Genomic DNA, 27101 nt, shown 5'->3' on the forward strand with positions numbered 1-27101 from the left:
AGGTTTTCTCTTACCCATAACAGCAGCTCTTTCCTGGGGCTGGAGGTCCTCTTGAAACCCCTCTGCAACCCAGCTTGTTGATCATGAGCCCCTGACCTTGATCTCTCTGAGCTGGGAGAGAACAGCAGGCTCAATATTGGTGTAATAAACATGTGTGCATGCTGAGGTTGGAGGCAGTCTCCCTCCTTTACACAAGCAAACAAATCCTGGCATTAACTCTCTACCATTGGCAAGGGGTGAAGCTAACCAAAGTCAGCACCAGCATTGCTTTTTTAAAAAATGCCAGTCTTCCTCGTTGACTTTCAAGCCTTGTTTTCACCTTGCTTGATGATCTTCTCCTTTTTGCTGCTGTTAGAGAAGGGACGTGATCACTGAGTTGACAAATCACTTCTCTGTCTGATCCTTGGTGACTAGAAAGGGCCCTCTGGCATCTTCTCCCTCCCTAACCTCCCCCTCCCCATACACACATCATGTCTGATTTTTCAGGGTTATGGAGAAGCTGCTGCCTCAATGCTTTTTCTTTCTAGTCCAGATGACAACCCTGTTGGAACTGACGTTGCTTTTCTCTTGCGATGAATGTCCTCCTTAGGATATAAAGATAACTGGCAGCACTTCGGTGTCCCCACCTCCAAGTCATTCCACATTACGATTGTGGGTTTAGATTGTCCAGCCTAACGTTCTGTGTATCTGTCCTAGAAACAGGTTAAGGGTGAATTCTTTGGCTTTCGATACTAGACTTGTTATCCTACTCTCTTCTGTAAACCGTTTCCCAATATGTTTTATTCTTAGTCTTAGTTTTGTTCTTTAAATTTGTATACCGCCCTTCATCTGTAGATGTCAAGGCCATTCACAACAAAAAATTACAATATAAAAACACAGAAAGCATAATAAAAACAAAAACAAAGCAACACTCTCCCCTGATATCAAGTTCAGTTCATGTTTTGCACCAAGGAAACTTAGTTCTACACCCAAATTATACAAATCAACAAAAAGCAGGGCTGCCCCACACATGAGACCAGGTGAGGTGACTGCCTCAAGCTGCAGGATCTCCAGGGGCAACAGATCCCGATGTTGATCTCCCCCACACCTTGTTCCTGCTGTCGATCTTTGGCACTCATCCCTTCTTCCCTGGTGGGAAGAAGGACTGCCATTTTGGGGTTTGCCTCAGGTGCCAAAATGTCTTGGACTGACCTTGACAAAATGTTCATTCAGCTGCTTATTCTGAACCCTGAATAATTTGAATTTTAAAGAAAAATTGTGATATGGGAGAGAGAGAGAGAGAATGAATAAAAGGTGCACACATTTATTGAGGGAGTCAAATCATCTCAGTCCAAATGTGTTTTGAGCAATGCACCTTTCCTTCAGAGGAGTATCTTGATATGATTATTAATAGAGGAGATTAGCTGAATATACCTAGACACACATTTAAGTATATATGCCTTAGAAAAGATACTCAGGTATCGTGTATAACTACTGAAAGCCTCACACAATGAAAGAACGGGCCGTCTAAAGCAATTCCTTTCGCATAGAAAAGTACCATGTCATTTACGCGTTAACGCTATCTCTGCCAACCTTCAATATAAATATTGTCAGGGTTGCTTGCCATCCTGGAGGAAGGCATGTTCTGGGAGAGAGAAGGCTGCTCTCAGACATCCGCCACATTCCGTTTGCGGCTGGTCTGTTGGTGTGTCTGTCTGGCTTTTTGTTTAGATCAGAGCGAGGGCCCTGGAGCAAAAGTTGCCAACTAACTCTTTATTTTCTTTTCTCCTGCTCTTAGATCACCAGAAACTGGAACGTGAGGCTCGAATCTGCCGATTATTAAAACACCCAAATATCGGTAAGTAGCATGGGAGAAAAGTCTTCAAATTCTTCAGCTCAACAGGGACAGGAAGCTCGTTGGAATTTTCTCTCCTGCAAATGGTGATCAAGCCATTTTGTGGGGGCCAGAGCCAGGTGGGTAGAGAGCGATAATTTGTGCTGGAGAAACATTTTGGGTAGCCTACCTCAGGGTGAGGGGCAAATACCGTAATTTTCACTCTATAAGACACACCTGACCATAAGATGCACCTAGTTTTTAGAGGAGGAAAGGGGGAAAGCCCTGTTTTTTTTTGGTGGGGGGGGTCAGCCCACAGTTTTGCAGCTTCTTTTGCAAAGGGGAAAAGCCGTGTTTTTGAGGATCAGCTCGCAGCTGTGCGGCTTCTTTTGCAAAGGGGGAAAGTCCCTTCTTTTGAGGATCAGCTCAAAGTTGTTGAGCTTACTTTGCAAAGGGAAAAAATTCTGTTTTTATGGGGTTCAACTCACAGTTCTGCAGCTTCTTTAGGAAAGGAAAGGGAGCCGTTTCTACAGTTTCCAGAAAGATAATCTAATCAGCCAGTCACATGTCGCTGGGGAAAAAACAGCCTCCATCTGCAAAACATTCAACAATGGAGGCCTGGGCAAGGGACCGGGGCTGGAAAGGGAGCCAGCGATTGACCACACATTCACTCCATAAGACGCACAGACATTTCCCTTACTTATTAGGAGGAAAAAAGTGCGTCTTATGGAGCGAAAAATACGGTACCTCTGTCCTCCGCTTCAAAAGACATTTCCTCAGAGAAGTGCATTTCACCACTATCGGCCCATCCCTGATCTGTCTCCTCAACTCCTCCACACTCAAGCAGAAGAGAGTGGTTGCCATTACAGAGTGGTTGCACTCCCTTTGGCTTGTCCCTGACTGCTTACTTGGTTAGCTCTGCTCTAGGGTATATTCAATGAAGGGATCCATTACATGAATGAGAACTGCTTGCTGGAACAGACCAAAGCGCAGCTAGCCAGAAAAAGCAAAGCATGAAGGTCACATACTTCCTCTTCCCTCCCCAGTAGGTGATATTCAAAGGTATACTGCCCCTGAAATATGGAGGTTTCATTTAGCTGTATGACTGACCACTGTTTATAGGGCCCCTGTCCTTGTGCATGCACGTGCGCTATCTCTGAAATGAAAAGCGTTTTCCTAGAAGAGGGTCTCCGAACTTCATCCTAGCAAACGGAAACTTAGAATGGTGTTGGACATCCCAGCTGAAGCCTCATAAGCCCAAGGCTTCTGCTCTCTGGAAATGGCATTCCAGTGCCCAGCACAGCTCCTTACCCATTTCCATGACTTAAGAAGAGCCTGCTGGATCTAGTTAGAGGCCTGTCTGGACCAGCATCCTGTTCTTACAGGGGCTGAACAGACACCTGCTTTGGGAAACCAGCAAGCAGGGGCCAAGTGCAACAGCACCTCTCCCATCCTGTAGTTTCTAGTAACTGGAATCCAGAAGCATATTGCCTGCAACAATGGAGGTAGAACATAGGAGGTAGAACATCAGGCCTAGTAGCCTTCTCCTCCATGGATTTGTCTAATTCCCTTTTAAAGCCACCCAAGTTAATGGCCGCCATTGCCTCTTGTAGGAGTTAGTTCCACAGTTTGTGTGAAGACGTACTTCCTTTCTTCTGCCCCAAATCTTCCAGCAGTCAGCTGCCCTGAGTTGTAGTACTGTGAGAGAGGAAGGAAAACTTCTATCCTATCCCTCCACTTTCTCCATGCCATGCATAATTACTTGCCTTTTCTCCAAACGAAAGAGTCCTAAAGGGTGAAGCTTTTCCTTCCCATTGATCATTTTGGTTGCCCATTTCTGAACCTTTTTCAACTATACAGTGTCCTTGTTGAGTCGAGGTGGCCAGAACTGTACACTGTACTCCCAAGTGTGATCACACCATACATTCCTATAACGACATCATTATATTGGCAGTCCTATTTTCAGTTCCTTTCCTATTTATCCCTAGCATGGAATTGGGCTTTTTCATAGTTGCCGCACACAACTTGACGTTCTGGCTCTGCTTCAACAAGGCTTGGCTATTTTATCTCTTACCGCTTTTCATCAGTATAGCTAGAACTTACGTTTAAGCTAACTGGCCTGCAAGTTCCAGTATCCCCACTGGATCCGTTTTTTAAAAAATCGGTGTGACCATCAACCATTTTCCTGTCCCCTTTTATGGAGGCTGATCTTTTAAACAAGTCATTTATTTTTGTTAGATCAGCAGTTTCACCCTTGAGTTCTTTTAAGAACTCTTAGGTGGATGCCATCCAGACCTGATGATTTGCCAGTTTCTATTTTGTCAAGAAGGCTTGGGACAGTGGTTTCCAATGTTTTTTTGTGCCATGGGCCACTTGAAAATTGCTGAGGATCTTGGTGGACCACTTAATGATTTTCCCACTACCCCATCCACCCATTGTAGTGATGCACTGTCGTGTGCTGTGCTAGATGCTGTATGAGTCTTAATTGTAATTTCATTGATCCTGTTGTTTGTTGCATCTTGTACCTTATTGTATTCCATGGAATTTAAATTGTAATGGTATAAGATGCAACATAAGAAATAAAAGAAGCAGCAAAAGTGCAGCTAAAATCAATATGAATATTTAGTGTGATGGAAGTGCTGTCTCCCCTTTTCAGCCACCAACCTGAATGAATATGGCAGACTGCCGCCGGAGAGCCCATGGCCTAGAATTTAATCCCACCACGATATTGCCTCCGTTCCTCAGACTCCCTGTAAAAAAGTTAGTTCAGGCACAGGGATCTGACATGGTTCCTTTTTCTGGTCATGGTGTTTCCATCTCTTAATTCCCCACACATGCCTCTCTCAGCTAACTCAGTGCTTTCCCCTTTTTAAAAAAACAACAACAGCAAACTAATTCTGGAACTACGAAGCAGGGAACTTTGGAGTCTGGCTTGCTTATATTTCTGGCTCCAGGAAAATAATTTCCTCTTCTCCCAGACATTTGATTGATTTTCCCGCACAGCTTTGTCGGGCATCTTTTAATTAATTAATTTGATGGTGATCATGCTGACGTTGGGGAATGTGGGTTTTTTTATTGTTCTATGAAGTTGTGTGTGATCACGTTCGGTGCTTTGCTGCTTGTGTTTTTAATCTCATATGTGATTCCTCCCCCGCCCACCTGCCCTCCTATTTATATTTGTATCTTTACTTTTGCCTTGAGACTCTTTTGTATGACATGATGAGCAAATGAGTAGATAATTATCAAAGGCCGTAAAGGGCTGTGCTGTCATATGTTTGGGAGACCTTACTGTCACCCTGCTTTGGAAGTTCATAGCTGCTTGCTCTTTAGGTTACAACCCAAAGATCTAGTCTGATTTCTCACTAACATGTGATGAGGACTTTGCACTAGTGATGGTGCAAACTTCTCCTGCAAATCTCCTCCTGCCTTCCACCTACTGGTGTATCAGTCTTCCTTCTCTGGTGGTGCAGATATGAGACTGAACCTGAGGAAGGTACCTCTCTCCTGGTTCCCTTCTCTGGTGCCTCTCATGTGGCCATGGTTCCAAGTCACTAGCCAGGAATATTGGGGGAAACTACATTTCCCAGGGCTGCTAATAAGCGCCAGCAGCACTGGGGAAACTGCATTTCCCAGTAACCCTAGTTGGAAGCTGTAGAGATCTTCAATAGGGCTGGGGAGACTGATTTTTGAGAAGTGTCTGGAAACCTCTGCTGGCCCAGAAGAGCTGTCTGCATCCAGTTGTTTTCACCATGCAACTTCCTTGTTCCAAGAACTATACCAGCTCCAATTTAGACTAGCCATTATGACTCTTGAAAGACTTCTTCCATATGAACCCTGTTCCCTCGTTAAGAATTTCTGGAGAGGCTCTTATTTGTGTCCCACCACCATCTGAGTTGCATTTGATGATTGGGACATGAGACAGTGTCTTCTTTATGGCTGCACCAAAGTTGTGGCACCCTCTTGCCTCCTCCGCAAAGGCTTTCCACCACAGTGCAAAAATATATTTTCTTCCCTGTCAAGCATTAGTTCTGGCAGTCTAAGCTTTCTGTCCTTGGCATTTTAATCTAAATCTGTTTTATCTGCGCCCCCCCCCTTTAGTTTGGTTATTGTGTTTCACTTTTTTGTACGTTCCTAAGGCATTTTCCAAAATGTAAAGGCAGGTAGAAGCTTCATTAAAATAAAGTGGGGAAAAGCAGATGAGTAAGTGGACAGTTGTAGAAGAAAATGTCAGACAAGGAAAGAATTAAGCATAGCCCTGCAGATGTAACAGACATACTCTTCCACACCCCACTCAATGCTTTGCCTGCCATGGGTTTGGGAATCCTGCTTTTGCCGCCAAATAGGCAGTTTACAAACCTGCTCCCCAACAAAGGTTAAGTGCTGTAAAAGAACCACACCAGCGAGCCATTCCCTATGTACACATCCATTGCTGCACAGTCCAAACTGTTAAACAGGGGACTTGTTGCCTAACATACTCTGCCTCCACTGAACTCTGGGGACTCACCCCACATCCAATCCTTGGCTCCTCTCCCTGAGCATTCATTTGAAGTCTTGCATTCAGAAGATCCAGAAGTCTCAGATGCAGAGCTCTTAAGCTGCCATATTCCTGGCCCCTTTGACCGTTAGCTTCTGTAAATGGGGAGAGCGGATTGTCTTTTATTTCTACTCTGCAAGTTCCTTTGTCTGTTGCTGGAGAGCTCCACTCACTCTGGGCCTGTGTTTCCATGGTTATCATCCTGTGAGCAGGTTTATTTCCTGTCACCCCAAGGAACAGGGAGCAGGATAATTGTTCGCTTGGAGGGTTCGCTGAAGGGCGCAACAAGTGGTGGGATCGTGGGAACAAACTTCAACTTGAACTGGGGAAAAAAGAAAGGAAAAAATAAAGTTCGGTTTTGGGAACAAAACCACGTTATTTACGGAATCTGCCAAACAGCAGTAGGATTGTTGCTTGTTCCACAGCTTTGTGGAAAGCTGCCCATCATGTCAGTCTCTTTGTGGTGCACCATTGGGGAAAGCGGGGGGTAAATTTCTCTCTCTCTCTCTCTCTCTCTCTCTCTCTCCCTTTTAAGCAAGGGAAAAGAAAGCCCCAATTTGGATTTCCTCTGTTGCTTTGGAAAGCTAAGTTGGCAGGATTATATTTCTGAAGAAGATCACTTTGAGTCACACCCAACCTCGTTTATAAAGTGTTTCTAGAAAAAGAGGGCTACCACTAGAAGCAGCAGTCTCCCTTCCCCCTCTGAAATACCAAATGCAATTTACCTGAAGGCCTGGCATTTTAACGCCAGTGCCATGCCTGCTTGCCAACAGTAACCAGTGATGTGGAGCCAGAGGGAGAGGAACACACTATACTGTATACTAGGTTTTTCAGAGGGAATGAGGGAACGTTGCATGGGGCTGCAGTTATGCCAGCCAACTTTACAAATGAAAGAGGACATCCGAGTTGGTTTCTGTCTAGATTTGCGCTCTCTCCCCCTCTCTCCTCCTGCCCCAACTGCAGGATTGTAATGTGTGGGGCATGCTGATTTTGAGCGATGGCCCTGTTGTCTTTCTAACCTTTTAGTTTAACAACAACAGCAGCAACAACAACATTTGTACCCTGCCCATCTGACTGGGTTTCCTGAGCCACTCTGGACAGCTTCCGACATATATTAAAACATAATAGAGCATTACACATTAAAAAGCTTTTCTGTATAGGGCTGCCTTCAGATGTCTTCTAAATGTTATATAGTTACACATCTCCTTGACACCTGACGGGAAGGCGTTCCACAGGGTTCCACCATCAAGCATTGCCACCGTCATGTTAATTCGAGCTAACCTTGAGCTGATGCTTTATCTCTTCCTGGGAAAATGTAAATTTGTTTTATTAAGCTAGCGCTGACATTTAATGCTTGCCTAGGAAGAACTTGAGCAGGGACACGGGTGGCGCTGTGGGTTAAACCACAAAGCCTAGAACTTGCTGATCAGAAGGTCGGCAGTTCGAATCCCCACGACGGGGTGAGCTCCCGTTGCTCGGTTCCTGCCCCTGCCAACCTAGCAGTTCGAAAGCACGTCAAAGTGCAAGTAGATCAATAGGTACCGCTCCGGCGGGAAGGTAAACGGCGTTTCAGTGCGCTGCTCTGGTTTGCCAGAAGCGGCTTAGTCATGCTGGCCACATGACCCGGAAGCTGTACGCCGGCTCCCTTGGCCAATAAAGCGAGGTGAGCACCGCAACCCCAGAGTCGGCCATGACTGGACCTGATGGTCAGGGGTCCCTTTACCTTTACCTTTTAGGAAGAACTTAGGGCAGGCAACAGGGTCCACGTTAACTAGGAAGCTTTGACTCTGCTATTGGGCTTCTTGCCTCTTCAACCTCCTTGTGTGCTCGTGAATGTGGCATCAGCCCAGTGTGTGACAGAAGTGGTTCTGAATTTTAGATTTACTGAGCATAATGGCACAGAGGTCTTTCAACCTTCCATATATATATATATATATATATATATATATATATCACTTGAGTGCTTCAATTTCTGCATATACCCTCAGATTCTATGTAACGGATGTTCATGAAGGTTACAGATAGTGAATAGCACTGGAACTGCAGGACGAGGTGGCAGCAAATAAATGTTTCAATCAGTTGCGTGCATGCTTTTTAACCAGCGATGATTGGGGCTGCACTCATATACCCATGTACCTGGGAGCAAAACCCCATTGAACATGTATAGATTGTGCTGTGAATTTACATACTGTGAAACATCTAAGATGATTTCTGATGGAAAGAAAGAAGACAATTCCTCTGGAGTGTGAAATAGCTTGATAAATCAATAATTCAGCTGAAAAGCAGAATACACATAAAATAAATAATCAGCATGGTACTGGATTAAATATTAGCACTAGTGCAAGGATTAGCGTTAGTGCAGTTGAATGTTCTTCCCTTTCCCTCCATGCTCCTTACTACCCCCAAATCTTCTCTGGCACAGAGGGAGAGCATTCAGTTGTGCAAGGAAAAATCATCGTGCCAACGGAGTATTTTCCTTAGTTTTAACGTTGAATACAACCATCAATTTCTATTATACCAGCCAAGCTACCAATTTCCTTAATTTTTCTGAGTCTAGAAACATGATATATTGCCCAGCTGGTTGCTGTTGCTGTTGTAGGCCAAAAGTTGGACCCCTTTCACTTTGGATCCTAGTGCACAGAATACTTCGCAGAATAGTTAATCTGGCTTTGCACCGTAAACGTTGAACCGTAAAGTGGTGAGATGTTGAAAATACAAGAACAACATCTAAGGCTTCGACACATTTTTTGCTGTGGGAACTCATTTGACAAAATACCCTTGGGGTATTACAGTTTCTTCTTTCCCCATTTTTTCTTCGCATCACATAATTAATACTTTCACAGTGGTGCCTCGCAAGACGAAATTAATTCGTTCCGTGAGTTTTGTCGTCTTGCGATTTTTTTCGTCTTGTGAAGCACGGTGTCGAGAAAGTTTTGGAAAAGCTTCAAAAATCACCAAAGTCTTTAAAAACCTCAAAAAAGGCTACCACACCGCGTTCTATGAGTTGCTCCTCGAAGTCAAGTCGCAACTGTATTAACGGTGTTAAGAAAAAGGAAACAAACTTGCAAGACGTTTCCGTCTTGCGAAGCAAGCCCATAGCGAAAATCGTCTTGCGAAGCAGCTCAAAAAACAAAAAAACCCTTTCATCTAGCGAGTTTTTTGTCTTGCGAGGCATTCGTCTTGCGAGGTACCACTGTATTCGAATTGGAACAACTCTTGTGGTCAGGAGTCCTCAAATTGTGGTTGACTTTGGCAGTTTACGACCAAAAAAAGAGTGATTGTCAGCCCCCCCACCCCGCGCCCACAACTGCCTTGCCCCCTTACCTCGTGTTGCACCTTTAGAACTGTGAGGTCACAGTCCCCTTCTCTCCTCCCCACCTGCAAAATTAAAGCTTGTGAGGGGTGGGTGTGCGATTGCTGCAATGGCGCCCCCCACCCCACCCCCAGCATGAGAAAAGCCGTAAGATTTATGCTTGCCATGTTGTGTTTTTGAGGCACTTGGAGTCTCTCAGAAGTACAATGTGATTGTGGGGGTGATTGCCCAGGTTTCCAGGTCACTCATCCAGCACCCAGACTTGCCATTTTACCCTCTTGGACCGGAAAGATGATAAAATTCCAGTTCCAATTAACCCTTGCTTGAGGAACAAAAGCTCTTTCTTTGCCCTGGTGCGTTCTGTATCCTTTGGCTATCTTTGGTCCTGACTTTCAGCTTGCCATTTGCTTCTGCTTTCTGGTTTTGTCCTTCAAGCCTGCTTTTCTTTTTAGTTCTGAATGTTGGCTTCAGCCCACAGCTACTGGTTCCTGGCTTAATGGAGACTGCTGCTCAGAGCCCAGCCCTGACAGTCACAAATAATGATAAAAATGGATAGCAGCACATAAACCCGTTCGCACCAGCTCCCCCTTTTAACATATAGGAAGACATAAATAGCCCATGTATATATGCAATAGTTATGACTATACAATGTGATATAGCAATTTTACACAACGGTTATGAATTTGCACTCTAAACTACAGAGATACCTTTCACTTAAGTCTTCATCATGAAAACGAGGAAAATACAAATCTCCTATTGGAGTAAGCATCACTGAGTCACTGTGTTCACCTCTTTATATATCAGTGAAGTAATTTCTGAACTGCTCATGCAAATTAAAACACTGCAAAAAAAAACACACAACCCACTCAGATGAAGGGTTGGCTGCACCAATAGATCGATCTTTTCTGATGAGTTCAGCTAGGAGAGCTGCAAATGTACGCTCTTCTCATTCCAATTAACAGGCTGCAAATAATACCTAGCTTTAGGGCAGGGATGGGCAACCTGTAGCTCTCCAGATTTTCCAGACTATAACTTTCATTGACCCTGTCTATTGGACAGGCTGATGGGAGCTGGAGTCTGAAATCAACTAGAGGGCCACAAGACCCTCTTCCCCACTTTAGGGTATTCTTTAGAAATGATGATGATGATGCAACCAGCAGATGTTAGGAGCAACTTGCTGTAGATTGGCAAAGTGATCAACCAGTGGACCATAATCTACCCATCTCTGTGGAAGGACAAGAAGGGGGTGTGAAAGGAGCTATGGCTGGTAAAGGCAGCTCGAAAGCCGAGGGCATTGTTTGCAAATAAGTCAGGGGGGATACATTCTTCTTTTTGTGCATAACTTCACTAAAGTATGATTTGCAACCAGTTCACTCTCACATTCCTCATGAGCACTCTCTTGCTGGCCACCATCCAAATGGAGATTATTTTTACTACATTCTGTTTTGTGGGTTTGAGAAGAGGGGAGAGACTGTCTTCCCTTAACCCTTTAATGTTTTTTTATTTTAATGTTGGGTGCCTCCTGACCCTGTGTAATTAATCTTGTAATATTGAGACAACAGCGTATATAAATAAGTACGTGGTTTTTGTGTGTTCAGTTCTCCAAATGGGCATGGGAATATGAGTAATATCCAGACAGTGGTGGTGGGAATAATCTCTGGACATTTGGGAAAGGCCCAAATACCCCTTGACTACCCTCTTGTCACAATGGCAGGTTAAAATAATTAACCTTGCCAGCTGTGAGGTTGCCCTTCGTAATTGTGGATCTGGCAGGTAGTGTGTACACAGCACAACATGTTGGAAGCATTCTTTTCTTTCTGGATTAGAAAGCAGGGCTAGAAAGGGAATCTTTGTGCTACTTCCTCACCCACCCCTATCGAAATGTGAGCTGGAGCCAGAAGGAGAAGACTTCTCTAGAAGCCCGCAGTGCCCAATGGCTTGGCCATGTCATGCTGGGCCCTTCAAAGTTGTGTCTGGTCAGGAGAGCTTTCTGACAGTGAGAACTCCTGCAGGACTCTCCTTCATTGGAGGCAGAGGTTGGATGGCCATCCATCATGGATGCTTTAGTTGAGATTCCTGCATTGCAGGGGGTTGAACTAGATGACCCTCAGTGTCCCTTCCAACAATACAATTCTTTAATTCTATCTGTGTTCACCCCCCCTTCCTTCAAGTAGCTCAGAGTTCCCTCCTCACAATTTTTGTAATCGCATCAAGAATCCTGTGAGAAAAATTATGCTGAGAGATGGTAACTGGCCCAAAGTGAGCTCCACCTTGGTCAAAATCCAATCCTCTGCCCACCAGCATTCATGGGCACTGAGGGTGAAGTGGAACCTGGAATCAGAAAGCAGCAATAACCCAAACTCATAACACGCAATTTTAGAGACCAGTGCTTCTGTAGGTAGGAGGAGTGGTTCACAGGCAGGAATCCATTTCCCAACCTTGAAAGTTTGCACGGAGCCTCTTCCTTGAGTTTAGAGTGTCCAAACCGCATTTAAGATGGATTCAGAAGCAGAGAATTTTTGAGAACAGCTTGGGAAACTCTGGCTCCTGACATCCTTCAGTTTCGTGCCCCCAGTTTCTCCCTTCGCAAAGCAACATCAATGGACTTTTGCATGCCAGTATGCTAAGCCAGCGTTTGTGCCCCATGCTTTCTGCATGGGGTGACTCCATTTTTCCCGTGTGAACCTGGAGTCATGAGGGAAGGGCACAGGACCTGCTATTGAGTCCCCTTTGATAGGAGACACAGTTTGCTGTTTTCCCAGCTCCGGCTTTGAATAGTTTTGCCTTGGAATGATCTCACAGCTGCTGAAGAGAAGGCTGGGTTGTCATGGTTCCAGGAGTTGTTTGTAGGGTAAAATAGTAATCTTCATTCCCTCCCCTACTTGGTATCAAACCTCCCCCTCTGCAAAAACACTTCCCAGGCAACACATTGCGCTGGGGGATGTGGTGGAGATATCAGAACAAGTTGCTTGAGGAAGTTTTGAATTCTCCTTTCTTGGAAGTTTTAGGAGGGTGGCCAATGTAGCATAGTAAATAGAATTCTGCTTGTTGGGGTGGGAGATTTGGCATGGTGAGATCGGAGGTACATTGGAACTCTAATTTGCGGGGGGCTTAATAAGGTTTGTTGCCTAAAAATTAAAGAATCTGCCCCCCCCCCTTGCTTTTTAGCTCAACTTCTTAACTGGTGGTAGGCAGGAGTAGATTTTGGGTGGCACAAATGAAACCACCCTCTCTCTTTCATATTAAAATTAGGTTTCTTTCAAGTACTTTCTTGGATCTGTATATCCTTATTTTTCCTCCTTATCTCCTTCCGCATTTATCTTTGTATTAGTATGGGAATTATCTGTCTTCTGATTGAGCCTTTGGGCTCCTGTGTAATTTCTTATCTTGGTCTTTGCCAGAAGTTATGTCTCAATTGCTCAGCATCTCTGGGTTGCTATTTGCTTCTCTTCATGCCTTCCAAATTTTAATGGGACTGCTGAACTTACTGCCAGTCTTGCAGCCAGCAGACCAGGTTTCCTTAAAACCATAGGAGAAGGCAATGCAGACTTCGAACATCTATCTTTTTTTGGCTGGGCATTCCCAGGGGAAAAGAGGCTATCAGAAAGGCTAAAAGAAACGTAAGCTGAAATACTACTAGCAAGGTAGCTGCAGCCTCCATCACTCATTTGGCCATTTTAGTAGAGATGTAGAAATCGTTCGTTTCCACAGTATTTATTTCTTCCACACTTTTGGGGCACTTACCAACAAAACTGAGAGGCACCTATGCTAGCCTGCTTTATAGAATAAATTGGTAAAAAGTCCTATAGCATCTTAAAAGACTAACAATCTTCTGACAATACTATTTTAGGACAGACGTGTCCTATTTCATGGTAGAGAGAGTGTGCTTCTTTTTAAGATGCTGGCTGTCATCTACAGTTCTTGTAAGTACAGTGGTACCTTGGTTTAAGAACGGCTTAGTTTATGAACAACTTGGATTAAGAATGCTGCAAACCCGGAAGTAGGTGTTTTGGTTTGTGAACTTTGCCTTGGAATAAGAACATGTTTCGCTTCCTGTTGAGTGTGTTCCATTTGTAAATTGAGTCCCCCGCTGCTATGGGAAAGCTCACCTTGGTTTAAGAACGCTTTGGTTTATGAACGTACTTTCGGAACGGATTAAGTTCGAAAACCAAGGTACCACTGTACAGTAGAACCTCGGTTTTCGAACGTAATCCGTTCCAGAAGACAGTTCGACTTCTGAAACATTTGAAAACCGAGGATCAAAGGGCTGTCAGCAAAGTCTATGGTGAACATTGAGAAACGCGCCTCAGAAGCCGTTCAACTTCCGAGGTGCATCCAAAAACGGAAGCATTCACTTTTCAGCGTTCCGCTTTCAAGACGTTCGGAAACCGTTCCACTGTATGTCTTTAAAAAAAAAAGTTTTAGATCTGCCTTGTTTAATTCAGGGCATATTTTTAACTTTTAATCAGTTAGTTGATTAAACACTGGTGCCATAACTTTAATGATAACTTACTGATGCCCCTTGGGCTGAAGCTACCCAAACAGACAACAAATGGAAGGAAAGATTTGCCATCTCTTAACTTTCAAATCTCCTGGAATCATGTTTGCATCTTCCAAAGTCGCTGCTTTATAAATTGAATTATTTTTCCTTGTATTTTTCCACGGATGATTTCTTAGGTGATAATTTTGTTAATTATGTCTGCAGGAAGCTGGTTGCCAAACGATTCCATTGTCATTCAGTGAACCTCCTACAAGGTCCACCCTGCTTTCGAAAGTGTAGCATTCTATTCTAGCTGGCCCAAAATAATTTTGGTGCTAGAGGTGAAAAACGCACCCTCTCCCCTCTCCTTTATAATTCTCTGGAACGTTACCCCTACATGCTTTCTTTCTTGTTTTATTATTAATCAGATTTATAACCCGCCCTTCAACCCAAGGGTTCTCGGGGTGGTAAGCAACAGTTCATTAAAATATGACACATCAGTACAATATTAAAGTATTAAAATGAACAATATTATATAACAGAAATCCAACAGCAAAAACATGTCACATAAATCAGCGTCTCCAGAGACCCGAATAAAAAGATTTGTCTTGATGTCTAAAAACATCAGAGGGAATCCTCAGACATAACTCCAGGGGAAGGAAATTCCAGATCCAGAGTGCCACAACAGAGGAGGCCCTTCTCTGCACTGTTACCTTGCAAACTACAACTTCTGGAAGTGCAAGCAGGGCCTTCCTGCAGATCTTAAGGCACAGGTTGGTAGGGACTGAGAGAGGCAGTCCTTCAAATAGCTGGGCCTCAAGCCACCTAGCTGCTGAAGGTTGGTTTGATTTGGGCCGGCTAGCAAAAATAAGCAGGATTGGCTGGGAACTGTCCCCTTACACAAACAGCAGTGATTCTGACTTGACTCCCCCTTTTCCACCTTCAGTGGTGTCCCAAATTCCCCGATTCCTTTCTTTCCTTTTAGTAGAGGGCTCTTCAGTTGTGTCTTGGGTGTTTCTGCTGCCAATGGTTGCTTTTGCAATGGATCTCTTATGTGCAAGGATCTGCTGAAAAACAGGATGAGTTTCTTCAGTTTGGACAAGGCAGGCAGTGCATGTTTTTTTGGGGTTTTTTGGCACGGTAGACAGGAAGTTCTTAACTCCCTTTTTATCCCTGGTGTGGCTCGATTGGTTGGGGTGCAGAGGGTTAATCCCAAGGAACTAGTGAATAATTGCACACGGTGTCCTGTTAGCTAACCATCCTTATGTCAGCCGTTACCACTCCAGCGAAGCCCGTCATTAGCTGTTGGAGCAGATGATTTACAAAGGATTATTTGCATTACACATGCTAATGCTTTTTAATAGCAAACTTTTAATTAAAAGGAAAGTCTTTCTGGAAGCTGCCTTAGCAGCTGCAGCAAAACTCTGCCCGTTTTAATATAATTAGGGAGAAGCTGGGGGTGGGAAGCTGAGCTGCCCTTGACAGCCAAAGCTGAACGGTGAACTCCTACTGGGAACCTGTATCTTGGTGTGCAATGGGGAGTCTTGCTGGCAATGGGTGTTGTTGATGTGGCGGGGCTGTTCACAGCCTCTTCCATGCGCGTTTCTGGCTGTGTTGGGATAATGAGCAGTTGGGGAAAATGGCGAGTGGGTGGCGGCCATCTGTGTCAACGTGTGTATCAGTTGCATTGCTGATGATGATAGCACTCACTTTGCCGTCTGTCAGCCTGTGTGTATTCTATATTTGTAGCTTCAACACATCCTTAATGCTGAGTGTAGTATTTTGAGGTGGGGACTGTGGCAGTGGATTGGCAGGCAGGCGGGGGGAGGGGAGTAGGCTGGAGTAAATTCATTCTGGTTGTTCTTCTTATCCCATCTCCACTCAATTTGCTGCGGTAGTTCAGTAGGGCAACTGCCTCCCTGCCCCCCAATAGCTAATGCATGGGGGCAGCGAGAGAGCCATTACCAATATGGAGAGATGCAGATTCTGCCTAATGGCTGCCTGGCATGTGCCCAGGGATGAGGTTAGTGCTGACTCTGAGTACCTGGCATTTATACAGAGTGTCTTGTTGCAAAAGGATCTCCAGAGCAATTTGGAGACTACATGACATGGGGAAAGAAGGAAAGAAAGAAAGAAAGAAAGAAAGAGAACGTTGGAGTTACTGGGCAAGAAATTGAGATCCCCATTTCAATGCTGCCTTGTCTGTTTGCATCAGCATTTGTTCCACCTAAGCAGCCTAAATGTCACAGAGAGATTCCTACAGTATTGAAATCTGCCCATTTCTTCTTCTTCTTCTTCTTCTTCTTCTTCTTCGTCTTCGTCTTCGTCTTCTTCGTCTTCTTCGTCTCCTCCTCCTCCTCCTCCTCCTCTCTCTCTCTCTCTCTGTGTGTGTGTGTGAGAGAGAGAGAGAGAGAGAGAGAGAGAGAGGCTTTGTGAACCTCAAGGTTTTGGTTTGTGCAGGTGGAAGAGAGCACTGTATCTGATTGAAAATGAGGAGGTGATGGTGGGTGGCAGAGTTTTTGTGGTGGTTTGTGTGTTGGGGTGTGTGTGTGTGTGTTTTTAAAGAAAAAAGATGAAAGGAGGCCAGCAGGCTTAATTCGAATTGGAGGATAACCAATGTATTAGGCATGGATTTATTTTACTAATTATTCATTAGTACCGTCGGCATTTTCTGCTTACAAATAACCCAAAACAACATACTGCAGTTAAAATAAAATATGATAACAACAGATTAATAAACTATACAGGTTGTGAAGAAGGATGGATGACTTGTCTGTTCTGTATCTTCTGCCAAGCCATTTAATTGGTTGACCCTGAGTATTAGGACTGTGATGGGGAAGCAAAATCATTATCTCTCTCCACACAGTAATTCTGTCTGCTTCTGCCATCCTTACTACCACCCCCAACCCGCCGCATCCCAAATTGCCTCTCTGAATCTAGAACACCTAAAATACTTCAACATTTCCTTGTAGGGAAGGTGCTTCAGCCTGTATCTTATTTTTGGTTGCTCTTTTCTGTACCTTTTCCAGCTCTCTATCCTATCCATTCTGAGATGTGAGCAAACAGAACTGTTCACAGTATTCCAAATCTAACTGCTCCATAGATTATATAAAGGCATTATGATATTGGCAGTTTTATTTTCAGATCCTAGCTTGGAATTTGCTTGTTTCAAAGCTGCTGGCTTTCATGAGTGCTATTTTTTAATTATTATTTTAAAGAAAAAAAGGTGGCAGAACTCACAATGAACACCTCCCTTGTTGTCTTACAATAGCAATGACGCCCACCTGAGAGGTGCCGGAATTGAGTTCTGGAGAGTACCGACTGAAAAAAAATCCCTGGTTTTCATTGAGCTATCCACCAAAACCCAAGTATCTTCTTCTTTGTTAGGCGTAGCCAGTTCAGATCTCCATTGCATACGTGAATGAACATCACTTTACATCCAGTCACGCTGAATTTATTTTTTGCCATGCTGTTGTTGCCCATTCACTCACTTTTCGAGCTGTGCTTTTGAAACTCTTTCCAGTGGCCTTGTTTATATTAAATTTACCGTATTTTTCGCCCTATAGGACGCACTTTTCCCCCTGCAAAAATGAAGGGGAAATCTGTGTGCGTCCTATGGGGTGAATGCAGGCTTTCGCTGAAGCTTGGAGAGCGAGAGGGGTCGGTGCGCACCGACCCCTCTCGCTCTCCAGGCTTCAGGAAGCTATCAGCAAGCCTGGGGAGCCCGCGGGAGTTCCCGCAGGGCTCCCCAGGATGCGGATAGCAGCCTGCTTACCGAAGCGCGGGGCACCCTGAAGCAGAGCGCCCCACGCTTCGGGAAGCTATCCGCAGCCTGGGGATAGCAGCCTGCTGCACGGAGCGCGGGGAGCGTTGAAGCAGAGCGCCCTGCGCTTCGGGCAGACATCGGGCAGCCCCACAAGCTTGGGGGACAGCGGGGAGGCGCAGTGCCGCCATCCTGCTGTTCCCCGACCTGGTTTTGGGGGGGAAATAAAGGGGGGGAAATCCTTTATTTCCCCCCCAAAAAACTAGGTGCGTCCTATGGGCCGGTGCGTCCTATGGGACGAAAAATACGGTAGCTAAATTGTTGGGGAAATTAGTGGGTGCATGAGCTACACACTTCTGCAAGCAGCTGAGCAGTCCCTGCTTTTTACTCTTCCTTTCTTAGAGCAAGGAACAAACCATGGAGCAGCTATCTTAGCGTCATATGTGAGCCAACACTCATGGTTTGTTTCTCTCCAAACAAACCATGAACGGGGACCCAAGTTTTTGTCCATTCTTTTGTTTAGAAACCAATCAACCATGCATGCTTGTTTGCACATAATGCTAAGCCAGCTGCTCCATAGTTTGTAGGAAAGGAGGAGCAAAGTGAGGGCTGCTTGGACTGAACAGCCAGCTGATTTCCTTAACTGTGGTTTATAACCAGGCTTACATATGAACAGTGTAAATGGAGTTGAATACAGTTTTACTTAGCAAGGAAGCCCTGGTTGTAAAGAGTTTTAAAAATGTCATTATTGTTAACGTGGTAATTGTTAATTGGGGAAACAAGTTTCTCTTGCGATTGTCCGCCTTCCATAGGTGGTTTTATATAAATTCAATGGGAAGTTGATGGCGCTTCCTATCTGAACAGAAGAGTTTTGATTTGATATCCCGCTTTATCACTACCCTAAGGAGTCTCAAAGTGGCTAACATTCTCCTTTCCCTTCCTCCCCCACAACAAACACTCTGTGAGGTGAGTGAGGCTGAGAGACTTCAGAGAAGTGTGACTAGTCCAAAGTCACCCAGCAGCTGTATGTGGAGGAGCGGGGAAGCGAACCTGGTTCACCAGATTACGAGTCCACCTCTCCTAACCACACAGGAGGGACGGGCAGTTCTTTCGTTGAGAAACTCTGTGGAGAACTTTGAAAATATAAGATACCAGAATCAAGGAGGCCCATGGGAAGACATAGAACACGGCATTTCCATCTGTAAATGATTTAAAGAAAATGCAACGGACCACTTTTATGACAGAGAGCATTGCAAAAGAAGGGCAGCTTAATAGTCAACTACCCAGGATGTACCCTGTTAATTAAATAACAATGAGCTGACTAATCACTTCTAGGTAAATGTCCATTAGCAACAGAACCTCCTGGTACTGGTCTAATCTCTTGGGTTTTTATCTAACATTGCCTTTCTGAAGAGAGGGGATACAGGGCAGGTGTGCCTACCGTAAAACACACAGACAGGAGGAGCATTAATGCAACCTGAGGAAAGTCCAAAGCACAGAAATCCACTTAGGATAATGCTGTGTTCCGTGCAGTATGCCAAGAAGGAATAGCGGTAAATAGTCATTTAGACAGCAGTGTCCAGAAGAACTTCACATATGTTCTCAGCCAACCTTGTGACAGCTCTGCAAGGTTGGTTATGGTTATAGTGGTGTTACCATTAATGCACACAGCCAGAAGGCTGAGATCCTGGTTTGCCTGCTTTAAGGGCATGCAGTGAATTCCTAGATGGGATGGGATTTGAACCAGGACTTCTTGGATCATAACGCTCACTGCCGTTTCGCTATGGTACGTGCTTTTAAAGAAATGGACTGGGAAAGGAGGACATCTTCACTTTTCTTTTTCCAGAGCCTTTTGGAGGGCATTCCTTTACCTTGGGATGGCACCTCTCTTTGGCTAATGCTGGACTCAATAGGGTGTGGCTACAGCTCCATAAGTGCATAGCCAAATTGCCTGCTACTTTGTGTGTTGTTTGTTTTCCCTTTCTGTCTTCTTTCCTCCTGTCTTTTGTTCCTCCAAACCTCTCTCCCAAACCCCCTGGCTCCATTTCGTTCTTTTCCTGTTTCTTCTTTCTCCCTACAGTCTTTTTTGGTTTGCACCCCACCTCCTTTGTTCCCAGAATGGAAGGAGGAGGGCAAAGCCCTTGGGGTCCACGGAGAGGGTTGGGCAACAGCAGCATGGTCCCCATGGCTGTGCCTCCTCACAAGTAGGCACAGGAGTGCTCAGGTGGGTCTGCATTGCCTGTGTGGCCTCCCCTTGCACAGCTAGCAGCAGGGGAAACTCCTGGCACTCCCAAGGATTATGACTTCATTGGCATGTCTAATTATATGGCACCTGTTTCCCCTTAGCCCCACCTCCTCCAGGGTCAGCTGAGCATAGCATGACCTCTACTATGGACAGCCACAGGAACTCCTCACCATCCCAGGGTCACAGACTGAGGAACACTGCCTTGTTGGAAGATGGTGGGCAAGGAAGGCCAGAATCACACCTCCAAGTATGGTTTTGGTGCCAAATTCCTGGGGGTGCAAGACAGAAAATGCTGTCCTGGGCTGCTCCTTTGGCTACACCTACTAAACCTGACATTGTACCCTTTGCTTTAGAGACTCTTGCGCAAGCAGACTCCTTGGCACCTAGGACCAGGTCTTTGGCACCCAATGCCACCTTTTCAATAGTCCGCTGCACAGGAGGCAAAGTCTCTTGTAGCTTGTCAAGACGCTGGCAGACATAGGTGTTTGCTGAACCAATCTGAGGTTCAAGCCTATTCAGGGGAGGCTGTGCCCCACTTGCTGGCAAGGAGGCAAGCTTTTTTACTCCAACTTCTGCCATACCACAGACTGCTTAGATAGCTGGATGGGACCCCTTTGCAGTGTTATGAGTAGCAGAAATGATCTTGTAGGCTATGCTGAATGTAGCTTTCTCCCCTTCTCCCATTGAAGATTTCATTGGGGAGGAGGAATTTCCAAAATTCTTACAGTGGGTTAAGGGGCTGGTGTCAAGAGAGGTCCAAGGGTCTACCACCTGAGTCTGCTAGCCTCTCCTGCTGCAGTGCCCACTTCCAGGGCAAGAAGCACAAATCCAGAGGTGGGTCTGCCCATAAAGGGGGACCAAGCCAGCAAACACTACTAGGAGCAGCTCCTCTTCCTCTTCGTCATCCTCTGCTGTCTGTACAGAGAACATTTCCCTTTTCATCTACACACACAGACACACACAGAGTGAGGTTTTGTTCCTTCCTTCCTTCCCTTTTCCATTTCTTTCTTCCTTTCTGTTTGGTTTGCTGCAGCCAATCAATACTGGGGCTGTTCCAGTTCGAGAAGAGCTGGAGCTCAATAGGCAATTAAGTGAAAGGAGTGCAATTTCACAGAGAGAAGATGCTGCTTTTGTTTTCAATTAAGTTGCTCTTCCGCTGTACATTGTCCAGATGACCTACTTGTTGAATATTCCATTCTAGCGGCGACCACAAAGCCACCATTCTGCTCTCTCTACTGTGCGCCTTTGCATGCCACTCACCCGCTGCCCCACCTAGGTTCTCTGCCCCATCTTAACCTTTTGACTTGCAAGTGTCCTTGTTTCACATTGCCTTGGGCTGTCAAAAACTGGCGACTCCTTGAATGCCCAATGAAACTCTTTCCTTCTGCCTCAGCAGTTTACAGCAGCAGCAGAAATGCTAATCCTTGCCCTGACTTTTCCATTTCAGGTTTTCTTTTCTTCCTCCTCCTTTACTTGCAGAATTGCTGACGGCTGCATTAGTCGGGTGTCTCCTCTCGATCTGTGCTGTGGCACTAGTTCGCTTTGCATCTGTGCCCACGTTCACGTTCACCTTGACTTTATGTCTCGTGTGTGGCCTTTGGGGAATCTGACATATGGATCACCCTCTCTGTGGAACGCTGCTCCCTCGTAGTGTCACTGCAGCAAGGCCTGCTTGGCAGGTTTGGACCAGAGCTCCGTTAATGATGATTTTACCGCAGCATGGTTTCCTTGATCTAAATGGCCTGTGGAAGCTGCTAATTGTGCACGGGGCAAAACATACAAGTCTCATACCAGCTTTGCGGCATGGCAGTTTAAATTGGGGAAACCTCCTTTCCCCCCACTGGCAAAGCCCTGATTGGATCGGGCTTTGAAAAAAGAGAATTAAGTTATAAGGAATTAAGTATAAATAGATTAATAGAGAATTAAAGGGGAAAAATAAGGTTAAAATGTGTTAAGATAATTATAGGATAGAAAACAGAGGAAGATGGAAAGGAATTGCTGCAACAACTAACAGAAGTGGAATACAGAAAGGGAGGTGTGAGGAGGTTATTGAAATAAGTGATTGAAATAAGTGAATGAAAGACAAGATATTGAAACTGTTTGATGTGTTTTAAATTGTTTTTGTTCTGTTTTGTTAGTGAAATGTGTTAGTGTTATGTATTGTTTTTGTATTGTATTGTATTGTTTATTTTTATTTTGTAATGTTTAAATTGTTGGAAAAGTAATAAATATTATTTTTTTAAAAAATGAAAAAAGAGAAAAGAGAGAGAGCTTCAGTTTCCCATTTGCAAAATGGAGCTGAAACTTGCCTTTCTTACTCCGTTGTCTTACAGAATACTGAGGGCACATGTGCACTTCTGAATACTCTAAAGCACTATATTATTGTTTGTTGGTACTCACTTATTAGTGAATAACAACTCACTGCAGCAACACCAAATGGGAATGTAAATATATCCACAACCCAGTTGTGTGGTTTCATGAAGGGAACACTGTGGTGGGCGGTTCTCCACAGGTTTGGTCCAGGTCAATACACTTTGCCTCACTTCCTCTGTTCCTCAGTTTCCTGCTGAGTTTGTTCTGTCTCTTTTTGTTGTTTGCAGTGCGGCTCCATGAGAGCATTTCGGAAGAAGGCTTCCACTACCTCGTCTTTGATCTGTAAGTGCTTTCTGTTTAACTTTGATCCATCATCACTGACAAAAATGTGTGGGCTGTAGAAGGAGTTTCTAAATAAAATATATATCCAGGTGTTCTATTTTCTCCTCCCTTTCTGTTCCTCCAGACATTGCTACAGCAACTGATAGATTCAAGGGTGTGTGGGGTTGTTGTTTTTTAAACCCAAATTATGTGTGAATTTTGCACACAATACTACACTGTGTATTTTACTAGAACCTGCGCAGACACCCCAAGTTCCACTACCATGTCATTAGACCTTCCACCCTATACTGGCAATGATATATCCTTTTGGACCTTAAAGTTTTCTAATCAAAAAAGCAAAAAATAACCAGAGCAATAGGCTCTTGCCAACTGCAGGGATATCACATTTGTCTCTGCAGTTGACGAAATAAACCTGACCCAGTACTTCCTTGTACTTGGAACCATTTTTTGGCCAGGAGTTGATAAGTCTAAAACGGGGTTTCCCAAACTTGGGTCTCCAGCTGTTTTTGGACTACAATTCCCATCAACCATGGCCACTGGTCCTGCTAGCTAGGGATGATGAGGATTGTAGTCATAAAAAAACAGTTTGAGACCCAGGTTTGAATAACTCTGGTCTAAAAACACAAGCAAGGATTGCTTGTGGGTGTGCTGAAGAAGTTTATTCAATCCACCATTTGGGGATAGGCTTGTGTGAGTTGGTGAAGTACGTTTGCAATTCCAATATGATGTTGGACATTCAGCAAAGCAATGTTTTAGCTGGCTTTCCAGACCTGGACAACGTTTTCAATCTTTTCATCTTGCGTACAACCAGAAGGCATAATAGGCACTGTAAATCAAGCTAAAATAACAGCTTGGCTTTAATCTGTGCATATGCCCGCCAAGCAGCAAGTTTCAGGATTGCTCCGAATTCTTCTGAAGAGTATTTAGGAAAGTCTGATGGAGGAATCCCATCTGCTTTGAGCAGGAAGTGTGAATTCTAACAGCCTCCAAATGAAAAGTGGGTACTTGTATCCTCATGAATTTATCTCTCTTCCTAGGGTCACTGGTGGAGAGCTTTTTGAAGACATTGTTGCTAGGGAATATTACAGTGAAGCGGATGCCAGGTAAGAAGAGCTTGTCACCTAGTATGCCCCCTGTTTTGGGTTGGGCAAACGGAATTCTCCCAGCACTGTTTGTGGAGTCTGTACTGTGTATGGCGCAAAGTTTTCTCCCATTCCACACCCTGTTAGTCCTATATTCTGTTTGGTACCTGTTCCCCTGAGAGTGGGAAAACACATGGATGTATTTAATGTATGGACTTCCAACTACTGTCTCATAAAAAAAGGTAAAGGACCCCTGGACGGTTAAGTCCAGCCAAAGGCAACAATGGGGTGTGGTGCTCGCTTCAGGCCGGCGTTTGTCCGCAGACAGCTTTCCGGGTCATGTGGCCAGCATGACTAAACCGCTTCTGGCGTACGGAACACTGTGACGAGTGCCAGAGCTCATGGAAACACAATGCCGCAGCCGTACCTATTTATCTACTTGCACTTTGATGTGCTTTCGAATTGCTAGGTTGGCAGGAGCAGGGACAGATAAACCGGAGCTCACCCCATCACACGGATTCGAACCGCCAACCTACCAATCGGCAAGCCCAAGAGGCTCAGTGATTTAGACCACAGTGCCACCCACTCCCTTAAACCATACACCTATGCTGCAGCATTTTTAGGAGGGTGGGGTAGTTCTGCTATAGCTGTTGCATTTCTTTCCCTGTACCTACACTTTAGGCACAACTTTGGCAGGGTTTTCAGTTGCCTGCATAAATCCAATCTGAGAGCAGCCTACAAGGCACCTAAAATAGCAAAAACGTGCTTAGCCTTGCAGTTCAGCTCATCTTTGCATAACACTGTATTTCCACATCACCTGGGCCCAGGGGTTTACCGACACCTACGGTTAGGAAGTGTATTTGGAAAGCTTCTCCAGGCTGCTGAAACCTTCCTAAATCTCAGTTGAAAGGAATCAGGCGGCCATCTGCCTGACTCTGACTCTGCGTCGCAAGGCAGGATAGTCTACTGCGCCTCCCCCAGCAGAACAGTCTGTGCAGTCATGATCATAATAGGCTGCAACTGAAGAGATGCATACTAGTGCCAGCAGAGCAATTAGCTCCACATTACCTGGTCCTCTTCAACTTTGATCAAGTAAGCAAGTCGAACCACATGCAGTGGAGACGTCAGGAAACCGGTGCTCTCATTGCAATAATCAAAAAGCAGTTTCTAGTCTTTATGGTGGTAGGGAAAGCTGTGGATACATTCAGCTAGATGTGTGCAAGTGAGAGGAGATTTGGGTGCATCTTTGTTGTATGGAAGTCTTTAATGGTTGAAGGAAGCTGGCAGCAAAGCAAGGCAAGGATTCCTCCTCCTCCTCCTCCTCCTCCTCCTCCTCCTCCTCCTCCTCCTCCTCCTCAAATAAATGCCATCTATCCCAGCCTGAAATGTTGCTTTAGAAGCAATTCATGGGAAATACTGTTATTAACACCACACTTGCCAGCCCCACTTTTTTTTTTTTGCTGCAGAAGGAGAACAATGTCTCTGGGTGGTCATATTCTGAGATTATCTCCTGCTACCCTGGATTCCCCCTCCAGCTTGAAGAGGTCTAGCGCTTCCTTGCTTAAGTCGTTGCTAGCTTGTCCCATTGCTGCTTTGAGCTGCATTCCAAAGCCGGCTGGAGAGAGCTAGCAAGTGAGAGTGGAGTTTGTGCCAATCTGACCTTCCCAGAGACTCATTGCGCTTTTGCCATTTTTGGCCAGAAAGTCGCTTGCTGTGAATTTGGCTCTGTCCTAGTTATACAGATCCCCCACCCACCCCCTTTCTCGGATTGAGAAGATAGAGTCACAGGGCCTGCCAGAGTGGTTTACATTGCAAGCCCCTTTTACTGGTGGGGAAGCAGTGCCTTTCACAGCCTTGTTCTTTCCTAGAGCAAGCCTGTGTCCTCAACACTTAAAGCAGATTCTGAAAGCACACACACTTTCCCCCTCTCCCCCCCCCTGCCCCAGGCACTGCTGTTGCTACCTTTTCAGAGGGATTTGCACCAAGATGGGTCTGACTCCTGCAACGTGAAATTACCAAGGGGTGGTTTGAAACCTGTAACTTCCTAGGAACAGATTCCTATGGTGTGCTGCAGGAGCTGTTAAAATACACACTCCTCCGTACATCAAAGGGACTTTGCTACTTGCAGTAAGTCGCTTACATACCAGCTGCCGTGTCTGCTTCCTTCCAAGCGCTTGGAAACCTCTTTCTGGTTGAGCATTCCCAGAAATCTGTGTGTGTTGCCTCATGCACAGGCAATGTGGGTGTAGTGTTGTCCTGACATGATAGGTGTAAATGACATGTTGCTCCTCTCTCTGCAAAAAGAGGGAGAAACAAGAGGCAGCAGATTTTCATTGAGCTTGCAGGGAGCTTGAAGAGGGAAACAAGGGAACTGAAAATGCACGCTGAGTGGGTTCTGTACTTAAAAGGTGTCCGGCTCCTCTCTGCAGACACACATCATCTTTGTAATGTGGTTGCATTTATCGCTACTAAAACCTTTCCAGGCTGGCGGGATCCCAGCCTTGAGACTGATGGAGGAGGCTGCTGATTGATTAAAGCCTCGAGGAGTCCTGCCAAATGTAGGCGAGTGCAGTTTGTAAGCTGGCCCAGGGCTTGCCACTCATATTTTGTGGGGTGGGTGGTGTTCTCTTTTGGGTACCTGTGGACAATTTCAGGGACCGGTCGAAGCTTTGTGGGGCTTCCAAGCACACTGCATCAAGCTGAAATGCAAGGTACTGCGATCTACACCATCTTCACAGTAGAGCACACAGGTAACAGTTACGGCATAGGATTGCACCAGAACTGCCCTGTATTTACTAGTTGCATTATTTATGTATTACTGCTCCCTGCTTCCACTGCCTTTTGGTCATAGTTATAGGTGATGATATAATCTTGACGCTTCTGCCTTGGGAGCATTGACGTTATCAATAAATAAATACATTAATGAATAACACTCTTCCTTTTTTTCTTTTCTGCAGCCACTGCATTCACCAGATTTTGGAGAGTGTCAATCATATCCATCAGCATGATATTGTACACAGGGACTTGAAGGTAATCCTTTCTTTTGGTGAAAATGCAGAGTTGCTTTGAAGCTGTCGTTGGTAGGAATGGAAATGAGATCGAGATAGCGACACAGGATGGGCCTTATTTCTAACTAGCATGAATTACAGTTTTCTTTTGGGGTTGCTCAATCACCTACTCATACCTTTGCTCCTGTAACACCCAGTGCTCTACCTA

General features: G+C 45.0%; 1 protein-coding gene across 19 annotated transcripts in view; it reads left to right on the forward strand.

The window, feature by feature from the left end:
• CAMK2G (calcium/calmodulin dependent protein kinase II gamma) overlaps window positions 1–27101 on the forward strand; it is a 162216-nt gene that overhangs the window by 64023 nt on the left and 71092 nt on the right. For all 19 annotated transcript variants that reach the window (XM_081006515.1, XM_081006518.1, XM_081006504.1 and 16 more), the window contains exons 3-6: window positions 1778–1837; window positions 22749–22803; window positions 23841–23906; window positions 26843–26915. In XM_081006515.1, the coding sequence (XP_080862641.1) occupies window positions 1778–1837; window positions 22749–22803; window positions 23841–23906; window positions 26843–26915 (254 nt within the window). The remainder of the gene's footprint in view (window positions 1–1777; window positions 1838–22748; window positions 22804–23840; window positions 23907–26842; window positions 26916–27101) is intronic.

Source organism: Podarcis pityusensis, assembly GCF_964106645.2.
Source record: "Podarcis pityusensis genome assembly, chromosome: 5".
In the NCBI taxonomy this organism is placed as follows: Eukaryota; Metazoa; Chordata; class Lepidosauria; order Squamata; family Lacertidae; genus Podarcis; species Podarcis pityusensis.